The sequence below is a fragment of the Telmatherina bonti genome, assembly GCF_933228915.1.
Source record: "Telmatherina bonti genome assembly, chromosome: 13".
NCBI classification, from domain to species: domain Eukaryota; kingdom Metazoa; phylum Chordata; class Actinopteri; order Atheriniformes; family Telmatherinidae; genus Telmatherina; species Telmatherina bonti.
The window spans coordinates 26,029,541-26,055,262 of NC_136611.1; the positions used below are offsets into that span (position 1 = coordinate 26,029,541).

General features: G+C 39.5%; 1 protein-coding gene across 6 annotated transcripts in view; it reads left to right on the plus strand.

Moving 5' to 3' along the window:
* Positions 1-566: 566 nt before the first annotated feature.
* The window catches only part of pbx3b (pre-B-cell leukemia homeobox 3b), a gene marked incomplete at both ends in the record, with an annotated part of 53,942 nt that continues 28,786 nt past the window's right edge, over positions 567-25,722 (plus strand). For 4 of the 6 annotated variants that reach the window (XM_079251915.1, XM_079251916.1, XM_079251918.1 and 1 more), the window contains 2 exons: positions 582-778; positions 1,336-1,409. In XM_079251915.1, coding sequence (XP_079108041.1) covers positions 582-778; positions 1,336-1,409 — 271 coding nt within the window. Of the gene's footprint in view, positions 779-1,335; positions 1,410-25,722 lie in introns of all 6 variants that reach the window. The other 2 variants (XM_079251914.1, XM_079251917.1) reach the window with 1 other exon arrangement.

The following is a 25,722-nucleotide window of genomic DNA, read 5'->3' on the forward strand; positions in this document are numbered from 1 at the left end:
ATACATTTCCACCTTGGATAATTTTTTTTCTTCTTTTCTTTTCTTTTTTTTTTTTTTTTTATCGAGTGTGTGTCGCCGTTGCTTCACGAAGAGGATTTGGACATTTTCGGGAGGAAATGCGCCGGGATTCTCGCGAAGAGCGCTAATAAATGAGCGATCACCAAGGAGCGTTTCTGTCTTCAACACCGGTCAAATCCCAGAGAAAAGACAGATTGGTGCGAGGATTGGTGCGGGGTATGATGGACCGTCAGTTCTGACAAAGAAGTTTTCTGAAGGAGAAGAAAGATTTATGCGTTTTTCTACAAACAGAGCCACGCGTTTTTTTTTGGCACTTTGGACCGCGCGTAAAGCAACGAGAGGACAGCGATAACTTGGACAAGATTTAAGCAAAAAAACACCACTGCTGTAGACTCTATATAAAAATAAGAGTATTAACATTTTTTGTGCTTTTATTTTTTATTTTTTTGCTGAACAGTCACACAGTGGTATATCTCCCTTGTCTGCGGCATATGCTATAGCCGATTTCGTATATGAGTTTTTCAATTTGTGTGGCTCAGTGCACAGACTCTTTAGCGGCTACTATGGACGACCAAGCCCGGATCATGCAGTCGATCGGCGGTGTCAGTCTGGCTGGCCACTCGGTGCAAGGAGGCATGGGACTGCCGCCTCCACATGGACATGATGGGACAGACGGAGACGGAAGAAAGCAAGACATTGGTGACATTCTGCATCAAATAATGACCATAACTGATCAAAGTCTGGACGAGGCGCAAGCAAAGTTGGTTTATTTATATGTTTTATTAACTCCCAACAAATCGCTGCACGCGTCATTATTGAGATGTGGCCCGATTAACTAACTCCCCAATGCGTAACAATAGACTGGAGTGGCTGTTAGGATAATCTGGGATGGAGCTAATTTGTTTTCTCTGAAAGCATTAACACATGATAAAGTTGTCAAAACATCATTTTATTTAAACCACCTGCTAGTGTGAGCAAAAAAAGTTAGTGTGCATACGTGTCTTGTGCTTATACATTAGTGAAACTGTTATTGTTAGTGCAGTTTGGTGCCTAACTTTTTAAAGAAACACGTAAAGAGTGAGTTTTATTGTAAAATATTATGAACTTGGGGTTTCAATGAACTTTCAAGCGGAAAAATAGCTATTCTCTTTTAGTAAATGGTAAAAGTTTTTGTCAAGAAAATGTCTTGGAACATTTAGAGGCACAGTCAACCACTAAACTTAGCATCTTTAAACATCAGTTTACTTGTTTGCCTCTTATATTCGATTAATCAGTGAACTTATTTCAGTATTTTATTTTTTTCTTATACTGAAACAGGAAACATGGACTGAACTGTCACAGAATGAAACCAGCACTCTTCAGCGTTCTCTGTGAAATCAAAGAAAAGACAGGTAAGATTTTTCTCTAAAATTTGTCTTACTACTAAATTGTAAAGAAGAAAAGGAGGGAAAAAAGAGAATTAATCATAATAGTAGCACAGTAGCTTTTAATTTTTATTTTTATTTTGACCCCTTGATGATCCAGTGGCATCCTGCATTCAGGTTACAGAGGACCTCTGCCCACATGAATCAATCACCTTTTTAAATATGTCATTGTGTCCATGCGGAAACAGCTCTGTTCATCATAGTACGGCAGGTTGATTGTGTTTCCTCTGAAGATGCTCTTGTTTTCAGCAGGGATGTCTTTTCCAGCACTGGTTTCTTTGATTTGAGCAGAAAGTGTGCTCTAGCTTCCAGACTCACCACCCTGGCACAGAGCATGATGGGGAAATCCCGTAACATATGCTCTACACTGCCAAGATCACACAGAATTGATGCTTTATAACATGATAACAATTGCCAAGCTTTCAAGAAGGCTACACTTTTAATCTATAATTGGAGTCCAACTCTATACAGACTTCCACTTTAGAAAATGTGAGGATGGAGACAAGAGAATCTGCTTGGAGTAAAAACATTACTAGGAAAATTGAACTTAGAGAATAAAATTACCATTAATAAGTATTAAATGTTTGTATAGTGATGAGCAGGCTTGAAAATGTTTAATATGCTTGCACACATGTGAACAGTTGAAATTAAAAGGGAAGTTTTCATTTTTGATCATTTTTACAGTTTAGACTTTATCTCAGGATATATATTTCTTAAAATTATTTTACCTCTTAATGTGTATGCCACGGGCATACAATAATATGCATCCTTACAAAGAAGTAAATTAAGTCATCCTGACTTTACTGACTTTAAAAAAATTCTCTTCTGTTTTTTTTTGTATTTTAGATTGATAATATACATTTTACTAATATAATTGCCTCATTTAAAAAAAAAAAAGAAAACAGCTCCCTTGAACAGATGGTTCAAGCATTCAACCTGTTGTACATCAATATTTTTTTTCTTGTAAGTATTTTCTCAGGCAAAGAAAAATTGTAAAAAAAAAAAAACAACAACCCTTGAGCAAACCCAAGACCGTGTCAGAGTCGTGACCTTTGTCCAGTTTATGGGGAAATTAACTTGTAAGAGATCATAAAACTTTATGAACTTCCTCAACATAGGTGGTGTCCACAGGGAGAGGCAGGGGGTCCTCAGTCCAGCTGAGGTGCTGTGTTGTGCTTGTTCTCCTGTGCAGTTTAGATGATGAAGGCATTAGAGCAAGAAAAACTGAAGATGCAGATCACACATCAGTCCAAATGCCAGGTCTGGTGGGAAAGTGCAGAAGCACTGCTGTGGTAGGAAGTTGATTTAATAGAGAAAAAAAAGAAGAAAAGATCAAACCTGAGAAGATACTAAAATAATACTCCATGACTAAAGTTAGGATGTTTTCAGGTTGAACGTTTTAACTAAACTCCCATATTTAGAAAAGACAATCATTCCTTTAAAATGAAATGAAAATTTAAAGAAATGTGTGCGTGAGAGATTCTGGTTGCCTTTCGAAATATGTGTGCGTGAGAGATGAGATAGCAGAGGAGAGGGAGAACGAGTTTGAGTTTGAGTGTGTGTGTGTGTGTGTGTGTGTGTGGATGTGTGTGCATGGTTAACCTGTGGTTTAGAGTCACAGCCTCCTCCTCTTAGCCACTGACAGAGCTCAGCTGGTCTGGTGGCCTTGTTGACCGCCCTGTTTTTTCCAGCACACAGTGAGCCTTTCAATGGCTCCTGTGGCATCATTCGCAGGTTATCCTTGGCCCTTTCATGTCTGTTCAGATGACACGCGGGACTGCTGTCTTTTAGCCGTGGAAGACAACACTGTCTGAAAGCAACTTTTAATAATAAATCTGAAAGCGGTCCAAGTATCATCAGCGTAATTACCGAGCACATGTATCACCTTATCAGGACTTATTGTCATGTGTGCAGATGAACAGAGATGAAAGTCTGGCTTGAATTTTGTAATCAAGGTGTCGTGAAGGTAAATTTAAATCTACCCATTTTTTTTTTTTCCTTTTAGATTGGAGTTTTTTAAGTGCTTTTCCTCCTAATAGCAAGAGGACCTGTCAAGTTGTTTAGAAGTTTATGGCAGTCATCTAACTGTTATTGTAGAGCTACAGCATATTTCTGCATTGCTAATGCCCTAGAAGTATTAATTCACTTTGATATGCTAATTAGAGAGCATTATGCAAGAAATGAGATTAAGTGGCAGCATGAAGTCATTTGCCTGTCACTAAATTGAGTGTTTTTAGCAGGAGGCTCCCCCCCCCTTACATTTTCTTGGCTTTGCATGTAGATAAGCTAAATGTGAGATTCGGTTGGCGTGTGTTATTCTTTGTCCTTCAGTGTGTGATATTTTGCTTTTGCTACAAATATAAAACCACACATGCAAAATTCCTACTTGTTTATGTGGAAAAAATTTGCATTAATGTTGGTACCTTTTCTTCTTTAGGCTGGGTTAGAACACAGTAAATGCATTGAGTAAAACAGATAAATGCCATGGATTCAGATGAGATGCGTTTTATAGTTAGTCCTATGTGCTGGGTTTTGTTTTATCCTGCTGGCTACTCCCGTGTCTTGCTCTCATGCTTGGAAGAGGGGCTCACAGCGGCAGCAGCAGGAGCGGCAAGAATAACAAAGGTGAAAGATTACCTCCATATGGTATTTCTGACCAGAAAAAAGAGAGGTTCTGTAGCAAGACTCCTCTTTGATGTGAGGTTTAATCAATAGAAAGAGATTACAGAAAACTATTACAGGCTAAATCATGGAGTGCTACAGAGCGACTTAGCCCTCTCCACAGCTCTCTCAGCTGCGAGGCGCTTCTGGTTGCGTATTGACTTGTTGTTTTCCTGACCTTTGACTCATCAGGTTCAGAAACGAGGGGGTCTGGAGGGGCAGGGGAGGGAGGGAATGTGGCAGATCCAGGCTGATAAATGCTGCGATCCAGTGTTTGAAGCAGTGGATTAGGATGGGGGGGGGGGGGGGGGGGGGGGGGGGCTCACAGGTTGAGCCAGTGTCGCCGTTTTGTTGCATGTATTACACTTTGCTTGTGAAAAGGCGAGATGTGCTTTTATATGTGTTTATTGGTTTGTCTGGGACTTGTAATGTTAAGCTGGAAAAAAAAAATGCGTTAACTAAACAGTTTGGGACGAGTTTGTAATTAACCTCATGCAAGGCAGGCTAAGAGCATTACCTGGAGTAAATAGAGTTAGCAGCAAGGAGGTAAGCATTTTTTGAAAAACTTCAGGGAACATTAATTTCAGTGTCCCCTGACAAAGTTAATGAGCCTCTCCCCCCACCTACCTCATAATAATAATAATAATAATAATAATAATAATAATAATAATAATAATAATAATAATTATTATTATTATTATTATTATTATTATTATTATTATTATTATTAATAATAATAATAATAATAATAATAATAATGTTATTAATATTATTATGATGTACTTTTATGCTATTTATTTTTTTTAGGCTTCTTTCGGTCTGAAAAAGCCCCAGTAAATGGGTGACAGAGAACAGAAAGCCATTCAGCAGCAGAAACAATTGGCTTTGGCTGCTTTTTGTCTCAGGGAGCCCCAGTGATGCGGCTGCAGTGACTTGATAGTGTTGTGCCGAATGGTTTGTGCACAGCTGGGTTCCTGACTGGCTCAATGGCAGGGCCACTGCTTCCTCCTCTAAAGCACAAGAGGGACCGGGGAAGATGTGGCTATTATCTAAGTAGCTCCCAAATACCCACCATTTCCCCATCAGCCAACAAAAAAAAAAAAAAGAAAGAGCACAAGACAAAGAGGACAGGAGAAAAAACAGAAAAAAACCAACAGTGTACATATCGGTTTCATCTGGAAGGGTAAATGCTTTTGTGCTGTGGGGATAGATCTCTCTTCAGCGGTGCTGGCTTGTATCTGCATGCACGGCTCCTCAAATCTGTTTTTTTTTTCCTTTCTCTATTTTTTTTTTTTTCTGTACAATGATCCGGTCCTGTCCCCCCCATCTGTGCACCCGAGCACGTCCCCCTCTCTCCCCCTCCATTGCTCCAAGCATTTTCTGCAGGCTCCTGCGCGATCAACAGCTCATAATTGTTTTTTGCACATACGTTATGCAAATGAGTCTTTATGGCAACTGGCATAACAATTAGCATCCTCCAACAATATTTTAGTAGGTTAATTGCAAAATTTCTGAATTGTACATCTGAGTTGTTAATTAGGCATGACAGAGGTGGTGAAATAGTTATCTTCAGGCAGTGGCAGCCAGCAGAGTCTGCTTTGGATGCAAAGAGGAAGGATTGATTGAAATTAGTTTATGGCTGTAGGAGTGTGCCTGTTGGAGACCCTTTGCGTGTCTCTTTTGTTTTTTTGTGGCATCTGTTTGCTGCTAAATGCAAAAAAATATAAATCTGATGCAGACAGAAAGAAGGTGGATCAATCTCTGATTTCCTGTAGAAAGCGGTTACCCATTTGTGCCCGTTTTAGGAAATACTTTATGTAAAATTGTGTGAACAAACGCGATCATTCCCACTTGTCATGTTGACACAAGTCAGTGAGGAATTTGTTTTCATGCATCTGTATGCATCTGGAGCTGGACGATAAAAGATCTTTGACCTGTCAGCTCACTCAAACAGAATTTTCCCATTAGAAAGGCAGCCATGGGAAGTTTGCTATATTTCCTTTAAGTTAGCAGAAGCCCTGAGAAATGAGAAAAAAAACCAAAAAACATTTATTTTCTTTTCATTAAATGCATTATAAGTAACAAAAAAAAAAAAAAAAGAAAAATTGCAAAACCTAACAAAAGGAAACAACTTTACTGTCTATGTTGTTATTAGTGGAACAAGAGTTAATGTTACAAAAAAAAAAATATATATATATACTGCAAGACAAGCCCTCTCAGTGGTTATTTCATTTTTTGTCATGTTCCAGGAGTTTTTCCTCGTGGGATTTTACACACCATGATTTTCAGTTACCCGGTACATCTAAACGACCTATCACATGTCAGTTTACTGACTCTGGAAGCAATCCTGTCTTCCTGTTTATTTCTGCCTTTGTGCAAACAATCTTGTATATTCAACATATATAGTGGGCAGCAACCTTTTATTTATTACCGTTTTAAATGTATGTGTGTGTGTTTGCATGTTTGTGAGCGTCTCTCCAACAGGTGATGAGATTTAGAAGCTAAAGCAAACTGGAAGAGGCCAGTAATCACTCCCCTTTTTAATTCTCCTGGGAAAGTTTGTCAGAGTAGCCGTCTGCAGCTTGTTACCGTACAAAGGCAGCGTGATATATAATTGTCACCTGTCTTCTCTTTACACAAGATTGTTTTCCAGTGATAAGAAAAGTGGATCTGTGCTATCTTCTCTTCATTTGCAAGCATGAAATCCGAGCCCCTCTTCCTATTGTTCCAGATGCCATTGTTCCACTTTTCATACATTACAGTGATATATTGACGGTAGAAATGGGAAAAAGACTGCAATGCAATGAAATTTTAATCAGTGTCTTCTGCTGCTTTAATAAGGCAAATAATTCTTATTGGCTGCTGTGTTAAGATTTCTAATATTTAATTCATAACAAAGCTTGCATTATTCTGCTGTAGCCTTAAGACAAGCTCCACTCTGCTGCCTGCTGCAAGGAAACATTGGGGAACAGAAGATCTAAAGAAAAGTGCACTCGGAGCACTTTTCTTCGCAGTTGTGGCGTAATATCACATCGTAATGCTTGTGCCTGTGGATTTAAATATATATTTACCGACTAGTTTTCAATCATTGTTTCTTTGGAGCTTTGTGTTAATGCGTCTATCGTTCGGCCGCCAAAACTTTTCTACGCTTCTCGGTAATTTTTTAAGGGTTAAAAAAGTAAAACCATTTGCTCCACAGACTGTCTTTCTTTTTGTTTTCTTAAGTCCTTGAAGTTCATTTTTGTGTCTGAAGTAATGGAAAGATGGCGACGGGCCAGCAGCTAGGTGCTGGCTCATGTTACAGTGAAACGGCGGGTCCTGTTTTCGTCTCTCGGTGAAATGGCTTAATTGGTGTCAGAGCCCCAGGGATAAAGGCCTCTTGCTCTGAAACACAGCCACACAGGCCCTGTCTTCCTTCAAACCAGGAGGAACGGCCAACGTCTGCTGGTGAATGAGGACTAAGCCGTGGCATAACAATACCAAATGATGTTTGGGATGACAGAAATTAATATGCACTTGCTCCCAGAAAGCTATGATTAATGACGGCGAGCAGGGGAATGCTGTCTCTTCTTTCGCTTCTCTTTGATGGGGATTGAAAAGCACAAAAAAAAGGAAAAAAAAAGGTTTCTCTTCAGAAAGTGGAGGTCATCCAGAGTACATTACTGCTATTCTTCTTTTGCTCTTTCCTCAAGCAGGCGGCAGGGAATGGCTGATTGCTTGTAATGAATTTTGGAACGCTTCACTAACACTGCGGGCTCGTGGTTTGTCCTGTGCCATGTGCCTCAAAGAAAAGACAAGACGCAGCGTAAGGACACCTTTACAAAGAAATCCACCCGCTGCGTGTAATTTTAGCTGTAAAACTTAGGAGTCTGAATATTACCGTAATAAATTAATATTCATACGGGCCATTTGAACTGCAAGAAAAGAGGCACTTCTAATGTTGATAATGGAGTCAATATCTGGGGGTTTTGTCTTAGCCTTCTTTTCTTATGGAATTTTATCCAGATGCATTGATTTGGAGCCAAACGTGTGAACAAAATGGTGGTGTGCTGTTGCCATGATAATGATCTGTATCTGTTGTGTCCTAGGAGGAGAGACATGAATATTTAATTATGTCTGCTAGAGAGATCCCCAGACCCTTCTGTTCATTTCTTACTTTCTCTAATGTGTTTCCACCCTCTCAGGTTCTTCCTCTCTAAGTAATGGAGAATTAAAGTGCGCATTAAAATGATATAAATTGCAATGTAAGGGATTTCTAAGGACATTTGTCTCGGCACAATGTGCCTGAAAATTCAAATGGCAAGTTTTGACAACGGACATTCTGCTGACATGGTGTATTTGCCTCACGTTGGCTCCTCAAATAAGCATTTCCTCTGTCAGTGTGATTGATATGTATTAAGCATGCGCTTTTTACATCACAGTGCTCTGGAAGATGATGTGGGTGCAAGGATATGAGCTTTAAACAGTGAATGAGCTCCCCTTATATTGATCTATTTGTGTTGCCGGAGTGGCAGGTGCTATACGAAGACTGTGTCAGCTTTGATTGTTTGTGTCAGTGATCCGAGCCGACACTGAGCTCTCTTACTGTTCGTCACTGCACTTGCTTCCTCTTGATGAATGGCAGCACACTACTCAGATCCCCAAAAAAAAAAAAAAAAAAAAGTAAAACAAAAATAATGTTACTGCTGTCTTACCAACCGTCTGAAAAAAACACAGATTTTTAGCAAACATTTCTCCTTTAAGTTACATTTTTAATTTAAAATTATAGGACAAAAACAGCAAAAAGTGGATTCTTTTTTTTTTTTTTTTGTCACTTGGTGCAATTATATAAAAGCTCTCTGTGAGTACGGGGACATGGGTTGCTGAGGGACAGGAGGTGTGGTTTTATCTCCTCTAAATATTCAAGTTTTGTCTCTAACCTGTGTGTGTGTGTTTGGTAGGCGTGCTAGGGTACGGCGTGAAGGTGAGCCCCTGTAAGTATGCAGAGCACGGCGGGCCTCGCACTGGTGCTGAAGGAGAGCATGGAGTGGCAGAGTTAATTTATTTAATGACTGAGCGTCTTATATCTCCCCAGCCCTGATTAGAATCCATGCTTGATGAGGGAAGCGATAGAGGGGTGTGCGCTGCCCCTAGGCCTCAGCACGTATATCCATGCTTTTCTTTCTCCAGTGACTCGTTTCCCTGCCCCCAGTCCGCTGGCTTTTGCAGTAAAATAAGAAGGACAGAAAAAGGAAAAGTGCAGCACCAAATTGGAAAAATTCCACTTCTGTCTTTTGCAATCTTCTGTGATTTCGTCCGTGCATGTGATCATTTTGTGGCACGCTGACAGGAAATGCAGCTCAGATGCTGATTAAATGTGTGTGTTTGCATGTGTGTGTGTGGCGTGCCCCGTGATAAAGACGAAGTGCTGTGGAGCTGTATGAACGTGGGAAAGCCAAACACAGTGTGTCACTTTGGCAGCGTGGGCTGTCAGCATTGGGGAGCTGCAGTTGTAAAAACCATGACCTTCCTCTTTGCCAGCATGTCTCTTGCAGAGCCAAAGCGCTGCCCTGTAGATCTGGGCTGGCTCTGGGAGGGAATACAAACACAGAGAAATGACAGACAGCTGAAAAATAAAAGAGGAAAAAAAAAAAAAAAACCCAGTAAGGGCCATAATTGTGAAGAGGGTGGGGGCCTGGTTGAAGTAATGAAATACTTTTCGGAGCTATCATGACTGAGAAGGTGAGGGAGGGAAAGCGAGAGGACTAGCAAAGAGGGGAAAAATACTCCTCGGCTTCTTACATTTCCATGAGCCATCATCAGTAATGCCGCAGCAGCCTCACAAACCAGAAATTATTTCTTCAGGCGTCGCTGTCAAGTGTTATTCAAATAACACCAGCCTCACATTTGAATAACAGCCGACATTTTGAATTAATTAATCAGACAAGATAGTCTGGGCCTTTTCTCATTAGTCTACAGGTCAGGCTGGGGAAGATATATGCGCTGGTGATGATATACTTGTCTTTAATAGTGATTTATGGAGATTTTGGATTGTACTCGATTTGTCAAAGGGCCTGGGAGTAGAAAAATAGAAGAGTGTATATTTCATTACCTTATCTTTGATACATTTCATGATGCTAAAAGATACAATCCTGCTGTTTAGATGCATGGGAAGCTATTTAACGTTCACTCTTCTTGACTGAAGCTACACACACAGCGACACACATTTAATCTCCTCTCATACTGTAGAGCTTTCCCATTTTACTTTTCCTATGCAATTAAGCGAGGGCTGTAAATTATAACTGTGCCGTACTTTAATTATCACGGTGTAAAAATAGAGTTCCTGTCTTTGAGAGGATTTCATTAACTCACTCAATATTCTGTGTCAGCTGAGAAAGTCACAAGATTTCTGTATGGTTTGGATTGAACATATTTCTTTGTATGTTATGTACAAGATAGTATAGCTATGTTGGAAAATTTAGTTTACCTATAAATATGGACTATATATATTTTTTTTAAATATATCTGCATATGGATAAAGCTTAGTGTTTCCCAACTGGTGTTACATTTTATTTTGGGGTCATATAAGGTGGTGTGTGTGTGTGTGTGTGTGTGGTCATGTAGGTGCAAATGGAATTTTTAAAAGGATTGCTGGTGTTAATTACGGGGTGTCACCTGCTTTATGGGGTGTTAGACATAAATGAAGCTGCAGTTTATTGTAGTTTATCAGCACCTTTTTTCCCCCTTTTTTTAAATACATATACATATACATATATATATATATATATATATATATATATATATATATATATATATATATATATGTATATATATATATATATATATATATATATATATATATATATATACATATATATATATATATATATATATATATATATATATATATATATATATATATATATATACATACACACACACACATGTATATATTCTGGTTTTTAATTATAGTAAAAATTCAGTGCAGTATGCATCTGTGATTTTATGTCAGACCATGTGTGTGTGGGTGTGTGTGCATGTGTGTGTTAGAAAGTGTCAGGAAGCTATGAGCTGTTGCCATTCCAGTGAGCAGCCCACACAAAATGCACCAACACCAGTGTGACAAAACATTCAAATAAATTGCTGTCAGGCTGCCGAAACACCAAGTGCAGCGATTTTTATCTGACATGTGGAAGACCCAGACATGCAGTCCTGACAAGTAACGTCGGAGCACCTGTGAGAGACGAGCGATAAAAATCAGAATGCGCCTGATCCTCGGCATAACAATACCTATCATTACTTGATATTATTACTCTTCTTTAAGAGAGAGCTCAAGATGGAAAGATAGCAGGAATGTGGTGGTTTTTTTTTAAAGTCTGGATAATAAATGACCTTCCGCTGTCGTTTGTGTAAATGCAAACAAATTCATGGTTATATTCAATTATGCACTTTGATGGCATAACAGCAAGCATTAGACTGGCTTTTATGATTATGCGGAATTGTTTATTACTCAGAGAAAAATGCATGTCTAAAGACTCCTAAATAACTAAGAGCATTTACCGTCCTGCATCATTGTGCACAGGTGTACAGGTGACCATAAAGAAACGCATGTCTGACAAAGCATTTCTTTATGAGCTGCATTTTTATTCAAACTGAACAAAAATGGAGCTTTTCTTTTTTTATTATTTGTCATCTTTTCTGTGCACGGCACCATTATTTTCAATCTGTAAAGATAAAGCATACTTCTTTTAAAAGTTAAAATTGAATTTTGTGCAAAATCCTCCCACCTCCTGACAAAAATGGCTTTGTATTATTCTGCCAAGCTGCATGGAAACCCAAATTTAAACTAAAAGAATCTCTGTTGCTTCATTGGTTTTCATTGAGTTGACAAAATTGACTCACTAATTCTGAATTTCAATTGAAAAGAGTTTAAAAAAAAAAAAGTACAAACAACAAAACTCAGAGACAAAAGGCTCGCTGTGGAATGTGCCATCCATTCTCTACTGTATTGTTATTTTCTCCCTTATAGGTTACTAATGAGGAATCGGCCCTCATTATGATTTTAAGGATGAGAGAGGAAAGCTTTTAATTAATGATATGTAAATGGTTCTGAATTGATTATGTTAGAATATCAAGAGAGATGGGTAGAAGCTGTGGTGTAATATATTTTAATTAAGAATTAATTAAAAATGATGGCAATTTTATAGAGGCGCACAGAAAATAGAAGAATTTATTCTCTGTCACAAGTAAATCAGCCCTTGATTAAATAAACAGACACATGGTGTATTCAGTGAATAGTTACATTTATTCTTTGCCAGGATGAATATCCTGACTATTACAAAAGAAAAAACAAGTCAGTGTGGTTTTGTCAGTGGTCGGCCACAAGCAGGGTTCTGTGGGGTTAATGGTGATTTATCTCATTTCTAATTCATGAGATCATCCAGGTCTGTGTTAGGTGGATCAATAAAGCTGTGTTTCCTTTTTGAATTCAGCATCTACAATTTGATTTGCAATGCAGAACACAATTAGGAGTAAGACACAAATGCATTTATTTGATCTCTTATGGCAAGTGTAGGTGGACCCCCAAAAGATATGAATCTTTATGCGAGTTAAAAAGACTTGTGTGAAAAAGATGACTTGAGACAAGACGTGGACCCTAGTTAACCTTTTTAATTGCTACCTGCTTTCTTTCATTCATTCTTCAGGGCACAGAGAAGCAGAAGACGTTAGGCGCATTAATAGTGTGCGCCACTATTAAAGGCAGAGAGGTCTTTGTTTTCAGCTAACAGTCTCATACATGCTCAGTGCTAAACTCTGCGATCAATGGCAGAGAGGCTGCTATCACAGCACTCGGAGCAGGCGTAGCTCGGGGGGGGGGGGGGGGTCCCTGGTGGTTCATTTTGATTGGAGCGCAGAGTTTTGTGTTGAAAGGCGAGGGAGAGACAGGCTGTTGGAAGCAAATCCCCGTGGATCAGTTAGAGCTTTGCAACAAAAACACCTTGATATTCCTGGGAACATTTGCTTAGGAAAAAAAGATGAATTTAAATAAACAGGCAATGAGAGAATGAAATGATCTAAAGCGTTTTTGAAGGTTTGCGTGTTCAGAAAAGGCTTGCGTATCTCAAGCTAGGAATTAATTTAGAACCTCTTTTCAAATCTCAGTAAAGGGCTGGAATAATAAAACTGGAACCCAGTTTTATTTGTTTTTTTTCTGGCATACTTTTCCATTTTTTAAATAATGGTTTTCTTTTTGTTTGTTGTCTAAACAAAATGAGTATTGCCTTCAAAACACTGTGATTTGACTTACAGACAAAGAAGAATTTTCTGTGTGTGTGTGTGTATGTGTGTGTGAGGAGAGCATTTATCTAATGGCATCAGAGCACAGGAGGATATGCTGCAAGAGATAGAGGGAGTGTGGATCGGATAATTAGTCCGAGTCCCCCCACCCCCACCAATGCCAGGTCACATGTAAAAGCTTAGAGGAGTCATGAATGGCCACATGTGCACACATTAAATGTCTGGCAGCACACACGGAAATATATACATGCATGTATAGGTCTATATGTAAAAAAAGAAAAACAAAAACAAAAACATCTGGGGGCCCAGATGTGTGCATGCATGCATGCATATGCACTGTGCATGCACACCAATGGCTGGCAGAGGATCTTCTTTTTGACACCTGCAACTAGTTGCAATACATCACTGTCAGGTTCGCTTTTCCCACCTCTCCACATTTGTGTGTTAGTTATCCACGGAGGCCTTCGTCAAAAAAGTTGAGTAGTCTTGACACCAGTTCCCTAGTGGGAGCAGCAAAGGTGAAGTTGTGCTTTGTTGGAGGGTGGGTGGCGAGAAGGTAGGGCTCTGAGGTGAGTGTCACGGTTGTTGTGTGTACTCTTTGCACCCAACAGCATTGTAATGACAACTGAAGAGAGAGGTGATGGTTTAACGTACAAACATTATGTCACAATTAATGTAGCAATTGACAAGCTAACGGTGGTAAAAGCAAACATTGGAGTTTGTAACTGCTTTTTATCACCACTTACTCCAAATACTACACTAAGTGTACCATACTGTACTCGCGTCAAAAGGCTGACAGAACAAAAAAGTCAGATTCAGGTTTATTTTAACCTATCTAGTAGTAAAGGTATGCCATGTTTTTATGAGATAGGCTGTTGAGGAGGAAGTGAGGGCACAGCACATCCTGTGTGATCTTACTGTAGCGACAAGGAAAGGCTGCCAGTTGCACTGCAAGTGGTGATCACCAACAGCTTCGGCCATGACAGAGGAGATGGGGAGTAAGCGGGATAGGTGGGGGTTCAGCATCTGAACTGGTTGATGGGAGCCAGAACATGAAACAATGCCGGGGGAACGTCTGGTGGGTTCGCTGCACAGAATTACAAGCGAGGGAGCAGGCCTGCTGTGGCAATTACAGCTTAATGGGGTCATTTGGAAGGCAATTGCCAGGGGTTAATGTAGTATGGAGAGATGAGGTGAGATTGAAGTGAAATTTTTGGCTAGAAAATGTGTTCAAATGAAAAGGGAGCAGGCAGACAAGTCGTGCATTGATGGGGTGGGAGGATGACTGGAGGGAGCTGGACTGCAGCCTTTCGCTGCCTCACAGAGCGATATGAGGCCTGACCGCTTGCTCACATGTACACAAGTGCAGGCAAATGCACATGTCCACACAGGTGCTTTTGTAGTCTTGCTCCCTCTGGCCTACCCTTGCTGTCCAAACCACGAACAAGAGCTCCACTGTTTTACTGTATTACACAGAAGTTGACTGGAGGTTTTTGTTTTGTCCTAAATTACCTGTTATAACAATGGCTGCATTGGGAGCAGCAAAAATGAGGATAGAAAATATAAAGTTTTTTGAGAAATGCAGAGAGAGAGATGTCTCAGATAAACCACAAGAGGCACCTTAGAGACCAAGGATAAAAAGGATCATTATGTGCTGTTACGTTAGCCAGTTCATTACCTTAATTACCCAACATAATCTGGTGCTGGAAGGTGCACTGGAGCTTTGGGAAGGAGTCTCTGCCAGGACCTCCTAGCTCAGGTCTCATCTCCCTGATCCCCTGATCTGCAGTAAGCAGGCTGATCATGCTAATGCTAAACTTTGATCAAAGCCAAACTTATTTAAGGTCAGCCATGTGAAATCTCCTGGGAGCCACCGTGTGCGCCGAAGCGGACTGCGGTATAGGAAGTAGTACAGCCCTGTGCCTTGCTGCTGCTGCCCGTGACCGTGCTGGATCACTGGACAGCAATAGCATTATCATCAGCCCTTTTAAGTCTTCAGCATTTTTACGCCCAACAGTGGAACTTAACATCATCCACGGCTGGAGATTCCTTGAGAGAGAGCACCCCCTACATACACACACCCCACCCTCCCAGTGTCTTTCCCTATCTCTCTCTCTCATACACACACATACACACACACTGTCATTCTTTTCCGCTCACTTTCTGTCATCTCTGTGAAGTCTGTGAATCCCCTCCCCTTCCCCCCTTTGCTACACAGGGTTTTGGCCGAGAGCCGGCCACTTCGCTGAGGCTGATTTTCCCAGGCTCCCCAAAGGCTATTTTACCAGGATTCCCATTAGATCCTTCTCCAATACCAATTTTCTAAATCATTTACAGACAAATCTATTTATTCTGTGTAATAATGGATTAATTTCACCCAGCACCCCTGTAACAAAAGCCAGCTTTTAACTTGCACTTTATCTCAAATGATTCATTTTCCAGATTTTCTATATGTGGCTTATTTCCATCTGTTGCAGCACTGATTGTCTCCCTTATGCCTCAAATCCTTCCCATCTCAGTACAATGCTACACACTGTAGAGGTGGTGGAGTGTTATGCCAGTGCTGCAGGAAAACAAGTATGATGCAACTGTGTTGTCATTTTAGAGTGACAAATAGACAGTGGCAGACCATCAGAAAGGGGATGAGAATGAAACAGTGTCACTGACAAACTACTATGACCTTTGGGTCCTTTTGGCCTCCAGAGTGCAAGGCACATACAGCGTTTACCTCAGGTCAGCAACAGCGTGAACTCTCTGCTTGTTTTGCATGTGTGTGAAATGTGATTCTAAAAAGTTATTTGCAGGATCTCCACATCTTATTTGAATTTACTTTGCTATTCTTTACCTTTATAAAAGCGGAACTTAATTCAGTAGTCTATGACACTTAAAGTTTCTACAGAGAAGAAGTGTGTGATGTAAAGCTAGTGACCTCCCCTTTCCATGTTCCATGTCACCAAAGCATCCCATCAAATCCTGCCTCCTTCCTTTTGTAAGGTAGGAAAAAAAAAAAAAAAATCAATGCTGCAATCTTTTCTTTTTGCCTCCTCCAATCCGTAATTGAAATGGAAAATCAAATGAACGGCAAGCAGATAATTGTTTTATCAATATTCCCTGCCTGCCCTACAAGGGTCAGTGCAGAATGATCATGAGTCGGGGATATGACGAGGACAAAATGTGAAATTGAACTGCTAGGAGGCAATAAATCAGCCTTGACAACTAAGAGTGACCAGCATGTAGCTGCAGCAGGCGACTCTCCATTCAGAATTTGTCCTAAAGCTGTCTACAATAAATGGGGAATATTCATCTCATTATTGTTGCACTTAATATTGCTATCAAATATTATTCTTAGAGTCCAGACGGGAAGTCAAGGTCACCCTCTCTATTATTGTTGTCATTGTTAGTGTGTGATATTGAGAGCATAATGGAGGGCAATGCCATATGGTCTGCTAGGCATATGAAGGAGAAAAGAATAAATTCAGTAATTTGTTAGAGTCAAAGAATGAAGATTGCTGCTTGGCTTATAGATATGAAAAGTATTTTTCTCCTACTGTCCATACACACACATGCACACACACACACACACACACGTAAACATATATATATAAATATGTATATATATATATATATATATATATATATATATATATATATATATATATATATATATATATATATATATATATATATATATGAATGCATTTTCTGTATTACAGTATATATCTTTAAATAAACTCATCTTGCCAGCCATGTCTTGTAAAAGTTGCAGATAAAACTGTTTTGCTGGAAAATCGACATCTTAAATCATACGACGTCCCTTCCCATCTGGCTCATCCAGTTGCAAGACATTGACAAAAATATGAAATTGATTTGGTTGAAGGGTGTTAAAGAGCCGACAGGAGAATGTCACAAACAATGAATGGTCACAGCTTGGAGGAAAATCAATGACAGAGGTTGAAGCCAGTCTAGAATGTTACTTGGCATCATTACACTGTTGCTGCAAAAGAGCTGTCTCCTGGCCGTGCTTGTCTGATCAAAAGGAGACGGTTGATTGTTTTAATGATGGGAGGATGCGATAAAACTGACAGGTGAAATGCAGACACTCAAGCTGAGATTGTTTGACATCAGCGTGGAAGGCAGCTGCAGGACGACTTTCTATAAAGGTACTCCTTGTGTGTGTGTGTGTGGGGGGGGGGGTTGTAAAGCAGACTCACAGGGGTTTCCTTGTATCTTCACTTCACTTGTCACCTTGTAAAACATATAGCAAGCAGAATGCAATAAATTCACCTTTTAGATATTTGTAACGGTGTTTCTGTATGAAATACCGTAGCTTAGAGTCAACAGATGAGTCTTTTTGTGGTGTGATTTAAGTCGTGCTTATAATAATGAAATAGACTATCATCTTCGAAAAGACAAAAGATGAAAAAAAAAAAAAGAATTGGCAGAGTGTCTTTCAAGTGGACACAGTGATGAAAATCCCCCCCTACTTTGTTGGGATTGCAGTTGTAAGCTTTGCACCATATGCTACTTTCCTCTTTAGCTGGGATTATGCCATCATTATTGCTGATAAAAGCTGTTTACAGCTTGGCTCTAAATCGATGCTTGGGGCGCTCTGAAACTGGCATTCCCTCTCCAGAAGCGTTCATTCCATGCCAGCTGCTCAGGATTCAACCCCCTTTTGTTTAAGATTTCACAGTTTTTGTAATGTTTATTTTCTTTCCAGCCCCCTTCTCCCTCTCTCACATACAAGGTTTTTTCATGTATTTGCATATGTTTACAACAATTTGACATTTACATTTTATTTGCTTACAGCAGATTGAAGCTGTCTTAGGCATGGTTACACAACACAGGTGCAGTTTTCAGAGTTGTTGGTCTTGTAAAAATTCAACAAAACAGCCGTACTTTTAGCTGAGTTTTCTGGTTCCACATTTCGGACAATATCCCAAAGGCTTCCTTCTTGCAGTGTTACCAATCAATGGTATAATCAGTCAATGCAGATTCAGCCTGACAGCTGTGTTAAGATAACAACTGGTTCTCATGACTATACCGGCCCCATGACCTTGTGTGCTTCAAATTAATAATGTAAAACCAACATAAGAAACCACCGCTGTGCTTTCCATGCAGACAATGATGAACTACCCTTTTGCCTTGCCATCAAAGGCCACTCAAACTAAGTCATGTTTCATGGCATACACCAAAATGTCACTTTTTTTTTCCTTATTTTTTCCAACTTAGGCTTCATGTCCCCTAAATAATGTCTCTCGCTCTTCCTCTACAGCTACCTAGTACCCAGGGAAATCATGCTGATCAATATTTCCCATTTTAGAGGAACTGCAGCAAACATTCACACAGGATTTACTGTAGCTCTCTGTTAGAGTTTAATCAAGCTATAATTTAGATCCAACAAACAAAAGGTACTCCAGAAAATAAAGGAAACAAATTTGCAGTTGTTTTTTTTTAATATGAGGTTTTATTCAGACTTTTTCTATTTCGCTGCCGATGTTTTTATTTTTTTCTACTTTAATGTAATTTATTTTTTTATCTTTATTTTTACATTAATTGCGCTTCTTTTTATGCATGTGCTTGCATGCATGGATAATGTCTTCACAGGACATAAATCAGAACATGCTATTGCAGTACTTCTTTATATTGGTTAAGGGCCATTGAGCAAAACAGCTTAATGCACCCTTAACCATTTCAGTCGTGTAAGAAAGTCTAAAGACTGCTGACTGGCTGACACACCCTGTGCTGTCTGTTTATTGTTTAATCATAGTGTGTCAAATTTTCAGGAAAATGCTTGCAATAACCATTATTGCAGAGTTTTGAAGAGATTTCAAATGAGGTGAGACAAGGTGAGATTGATCGGCCTCTTCTGTACATACGTAGATGGAGCAGTTTACTGTATGGGCAGCGATGCGAGCACAGAATTTAGAAAGATTTTGAAACTCTCTGCAGCTACCTCATATTCTAGAAAAAGGCTAACTTCTGTTTCATATTATTTAGATGTACATCTTACATCTGATGTTTAGACTGCTAACGTAACAGATAACCTGGTTAGCTAACTGTAGCATGATAACACTAAAATCCTTAGAAAATATTTAATTTATAATTAACACTTTATAATTAACGTTTTTTAAGGCAAATGTTTCACTCACAAACATTGTTAAGTTGAAAATTACAATGCGTCACGCACCGGGTCCTGATGCCACAAACCAAAAAACAAAACAAACCAAAAAAAAGCTAACAAATAAGCTTAACTAGCGAAAATGCAGATGAGTGAATCTGCTGCTCTAAAGCTAAACTTTCTGCTGTTGATTTTCCTTTCATACCTCCTGGGTGTCATGTAACAGCTCTTCGTTCATGCATGACTGTTAGCACACAGAGTAAAGCTTTAACCCTACGGAGGGATCGCTCCCAGAGCTCCCCGAGGTTTTGGCAAGCTCAGACAGGATGTCTGAAGACTGAACGGAGCTGTGGCAAATCCATAATGAGCAAGAACTGATCATTTCATGGGACATATGAATAAACATGCACACAAAGGAGCAAACTTGTAAATGGGTTTATTAGTTTTAAGGATTTTCTTCAGTTATTAAGTCTTTTATTTACTCATGAAGTTCCCTCAGATAACGAAAGCCACCTTGGATGTTGTAAAAAAAAGGGGGCAAAGTACGCGACTCGTGTGTTTGTTTGGTGATCTCTGCTTTAACTTGACAGGAATTACTGACCAGAGTTCAGGCTCCGTTTTGACTGGTATCCATGGCAGGTGGTGACAGCATGTGTGGTCCCCATCACAGGTGTGTGCAATTAGCCTGACAGCAAATCCTGGATCGCTATGAAATGAGTCCCTCTTACTGTTTATGTGACCGCATACCAGTGTCATGTGTGCATATGTGCACATGATATACCAGCAAACATAGCATGCTCTTCCTTCTATAGAACCCCCGACAAAGTGCAGCATTGTTAGACGGTATTACACAGCACAGTGTGTAGACCCAAACTGGGTGTTGTTGTAGGATAAGAGAATCTGCGTGTCATTTATTCAGCCTCCTGTAATGGGGAATGGACTTGGAAGAGAAGAGAGGGTAATGTATTGGAAAATATCCCTTTCAGCACCTCAGCATTACTTGTCATAGGTCAGGCTTAAAACGTGGCTTGATACAGTTATTAACTCTAATCCAGGCATAAACACAAATCCTCAAGCACCAGCCCAATTAATAATTTGCATAATTAACATGCATTTTAAATAGGGGCTGGTTTTGTCGTTGCCAAAGCAGGGATGGGGGTAATTAGGGCTAACGGAGCAGTGCCTAGGGCCCTTACCCATGGACGTGCTGCAGTCATTTCCAGCAAAGGGATTGACAACTGCAAGACAAGCTCCCTCGGCTTAGAGCAAAACCCCCTTTGACAGAATTAATAGTTGACAAACTGCTCCTAAAGCCCTGGCATTGTTTCTGTCAGTAGTTTGGTTTGATGTCACTGTTAGACATTATAAATCAATAGTGTCAGGATTTCGTAATGTTTATAGCCAGCCATGGTTTATTATTTCATGTGACTGTCATGGACAAATAGTATTTATCATAGCTGTCTATAAATTACTGCAGACAGACTGTTGGTTTACCCAAACTCTGTCTGCTCTTACAGGGCCCATTCCAACATCCACTTACATATTTAGAGTAATTTATTTTCGCAGCCGTAGGCCCACATTAACCCTTTGCTTCTCCGTACTCCTCTGAGACATATTGTGGCTTGATTGCTGTGATTCTGCTGACACATCAACGCATCAACACGGCTGATCAAAGCTGTATGTTGCATTTAATTTTTAATTTTTGTTTTAGCGCTTATCTGTAAATTTGTTTTGGAGAGACTTTTAAATTCTGATGAACAAAACTGTCAGCAATGCTCTTTCATGTTTTTTTTTTTAATCATATGGCATAAGCAGGTTGCCTGTCTTTAGCAAACAAAAGGGATTATTTGGGGTTAGTCTATTCTGTGTCGTCATTGTTAAATGTTTTAAAAAGTAAGTTTCTACTTCTTGGTGTTGGCCACCTGACAAAGTTTTAGCTGTTTTATTAAGCAAGTCAGCGTTCGGTGTAACAAAATGCTCTTAATCATTACATCAGTGCCATGCTCATCAAAAACAATTAGAATCATCAGTTCTAGTGATTGATTGATAAGGTCTTGCGTCACTTTGTCAACACAAAGCAGGAGCACAATGACTGCATTCAGTGATTGATGCTATCCACTAGCGTTTCCATTACTTACATTAACACATGGATCTGCCTTGTTTTTTCTGTCGTAATGGATATATGGCAGTTAGACAATATGGATTATGGTCATTGCTGGATTTTTATTCAAATAAATTTGATCCATAGTGACTCTGAACATTTTCTGGTTTAATTTAGTCTTAGATATCTCCTCCAGTGCTGTGGAAGAATGTCAGTGAGCACTAAAAAGAGAGAGGTGAGGGTAAGCTGAGCTGAAACGGTGGTATTGATCAGCTAAGCCATCGACTGTAAGGTCCACTTTCTGCAGGGAGGTCATTAGTTAGTCCTGTGTGCTAATTCATCCCCGGGTTGAGGCGTATCTGTTAGAATGCTAATTCACTGCTATGATCTGACAGCTGGGGTAAAGAAAGGGGCAAGCGGGCTGCTGCAGAGAAGAGAGGAGAGAGCCGCTGCAGCCATGTGGTCTTGTCTTATGTTTGGGTAAAGAAGAGGACTTCAGTTCATGGGATGTGGCAGAGTGTATGCGGGAAAAAAAAAGGGGTGTAGAGCTAACCCCTGCTGTCTTTGCCCCCTAGCAGCAAAGATGTAAAAGAAAGATGACATTTGGTGTCCACATTTAACTTGCATTTGCAGTCCACTTGAGAGGTCCAGTATGCGTGACCTACCTTGATTAAGCCTGGGGCTGCTTTGGACTGTACCCTTTAGACTGAAACAAAAAGTGGAAGCTCACAGGAGAAAGCTGAGCCTGTATAATTGGGCCAAGTAGAGCTGCGGGAGGCAGCCAGTCTCCGCTTTCCCTTTTGTATATTCATGACCCCCCTGACTTGATTGATGGAAGGATAGCATTTGGTGACACTGTCATTTGCAAGTTGAAAAGGTAGTGTAGTGGCTGGAGCGGCACTGAGGCTGTGCCTTAGAAGGGGCATGGAGGAGGCTCATTTCTATGCTGATGATATCCAGCCCCCTCTCATTTTCTTTGTCTCCGTTAGAAGGACATCTGCTGACAACACAGAGTTTAAAAAGAAGCAAGTTAAAAATGAGAAGGGGGTGAAGAAACATACATCTGTGTTTGCATGTGAAAACTACATCACTGGAGCACTTTAATCATAGTGAAAGTTTCTAATTCAGTTTTTCACATTACTGTACTAAACCTGAACATTTTCAAGTAAATGTCTAAAAAACAAACATTGCCGTTGTAACACGTGTATATTGTTTTTTTTTTTTTTATGGTAAAGCCTTGACTTTGACTTTTCTGTTAGTAAACTTCAAAAACAGGAAGGTTTAAAAATGGAAAATTAAAACTAGATTTAACTGGCACATTTAACTTGCAATTTAACCAGCAATTTAACTTGCAATAACTACATTCATACATTATTTTACACACTTCTTAAATAAAGACCTTTGATCTATTGTTGTTAAGACTGTTATAGCCCCAAAGCACCTTACGCATATTTACCTAACTCTTTGTAACAGGCTGCCTTTTGGAAGAGTATAAATACTGACAAATTAAAATGACTTGCCTTTGTACCAACTGACATTATCTTTTGTTCAATGTGTCATAAAATCACAATAGTCCCTTTCTTTTTAGACCTAATCATGTCATGTATCAGTATATACAGCAAAGAAATTTTATATTCCAGGTTTTCGCTTCAACAATGATCCAGTTGATTTAAAAAATAATGTTGCCACATTTCTGGTTATTTTATACACTGCAAAAACTCAGCCTTAAAAAACAAAAATTAGGTAAATGTTACTTAAAATAAGATAAATTATCTGCCAACAGAACAAGAAACTTCCCAAAACAAGTAAAAAACAAAAACTCTTAAAACAAGAGGAATTCTCTGGCATAAAAACTAAGAATTGTCTTACCTTTGAAAAAAAATAAGCGTCTGTGTATTCAATTTAAGATTTTTAATCTTACTTAGATTTCAGTTTTTGCAGTGTATGTAGCAAACAGGTTAGAATAACTCTATGCTACATATTTCCAAATATTCAGTAACTATGTTTTCTTGAATATATCTATAACTGTCTGGATGAAGTAGTTGCAGATCTAAGAGAGACACAGAACTAAATGCCTCTCTACTATATGCTGTCATGTTGATAATTAAGTTGACAACTTGGCCTTGGAATAAATGTGACGTTTCCCTCTAAAGGTAAATGAGACTTTTAAAACCAGAGGATGCAAAGAGACCTCAAGATGTCTGAGTTTGATTTAAGATGCACAGCTCTTTCAAATGGAAAAAAAAAAAAAAAAGAGCTGATGAGAGACATATCGGTTTCCTAGAGACACTTCTGCAATCCCCTTATTACTGAACCAAACACTTATCACAACCACAACTCATAGCTGCGAATAGCTGCTACTCCCATCATTGTATTTACACCAATTAGCACATAAAATCTAATTACTGAGATCAAGGCAACCGGGAGTCCTTAAATGCAAAGCGACATGGAGAGCCAAGTCAGCTGACAGAGGGGGAAGGTGACAATAAATAGGGAAGTATCAATTAGGCATCAATGACATGATGATGCATGTGCGTGCTGGGAGGCGTCGCACAGAGAGAGGTGGGTGTGTGAAATGTGCAGGGGCAGCAGGGTCCACACAAAGTTGCGCAGGCTGTGGGGTCTTGTAACTCACATGCTGACGCACAGCACGGTGACATGTTGACTGTAAAACACATTTCTATATTAACACCAAGGCACAATCAGGCACTTCTCTTGTGTCTCAGTGAAAAGTAGCATTTATCACAGCGCTGCACTTCCTCTAAGGTAACAATTAACACATGCTAATTGAAGGGGTACGTTGCACAGACAAAAAGGTATAAAAGTAAGTCAAAAATAAGAAGAAATTAATATGTTATATCAAAGGGCCATTAAAGAACCGTCATAACTGGAGGAGAGATTTGACAGCTTAAACTTGTGCTTAATTATATGGACTAGAAACCCAATCACAGCTGGAGAGAGTGGAAGCTTCATATAATGACTTGAAATGGATCATAGTCTGTGCTTGAACCTCAGGTTAATCCCAATAAATTGAACTTGATCAAAGACTATGGCAGTAAAAAAACTATGGCTCTGCACATTAATCTAACAAACGCATAAAACAGGACCAGCTCAGCTCTATAAATTAAACTCTGGCTACAGTAATGCTGATCAGGAGAAATTTCGCCAGCATTGGCTCAAGCTGCCGCTGTATGTCTGAGGTCTTGTTATCCCCTTGATCTGGAAGGGTATTATCGGTTCCCTTCTCCTTGCAGAAATTTGGTTTTCTATCTTTTTTTTTCTTTTTTTTTTTTTTTCCACAGAAAGCCCAGTGATGGATTTGCAGAGTGGGCTGTTTACAGGAAAGCGTAGAACATTAAAGGCTTGCCAGAAGGTCCATTAACATAAATGTTTCAATCAAATATAAACTTGTGCACCCCAAATAAAGCTGTGTCTTGCATTAATCTGTCACATCTGCCTTTGGTCCGACAATTAGTCGGCTCTCATCCCATTCCCTCCTCTTTGTGACACGTGTTTATAGATATCAAGACCCAAAGAGACAGAAATTTTGAGCACATCGCCACTGCTGAGACAGCAGCCTCTGTAGGACCCAACAGCATAAGAAAATAATTTTTACTCTTGTATATTACAATAAAGGCCTTACAGACCTGGTGTGACCTGTCAGACGTTTACCCCCCCCCCCCCCCCCCCCCCCCCTCACTCTCTCTCTCTATCAACACATGGCTCCACTGCTGATTTAAAGCCTTGTAAAAATGTCTCATTTTAAAAACTGTTTGCATGCAGGTCCCTGGAAGACGTTTCATGCTCAGCAGATTTACATTATAGTCATTATTATGATTTTATGATGCTGAAGCTTTAAAAAGTATTTCCCTAAAAAATGCTTGGGAATAAACTGAGCACAGACTAGTGTAAATATTTACCTCTGATATGTCCAAGTTTCTTTCTCACCAAGAGCCAGGATGACCCAGACATCACTAGTTATAAGAGATTAAAAAAAAAAAAAAAAAAAAAAAACTCTTCGCGAGTGAGGTTAATGGCATGTTTCCTCTCAGCTTAAAACCAATCTCTTGGCTTTTAGTCAAGTTTTTTTTTTTTTTACCATTTAAGCAACTTATATTTAA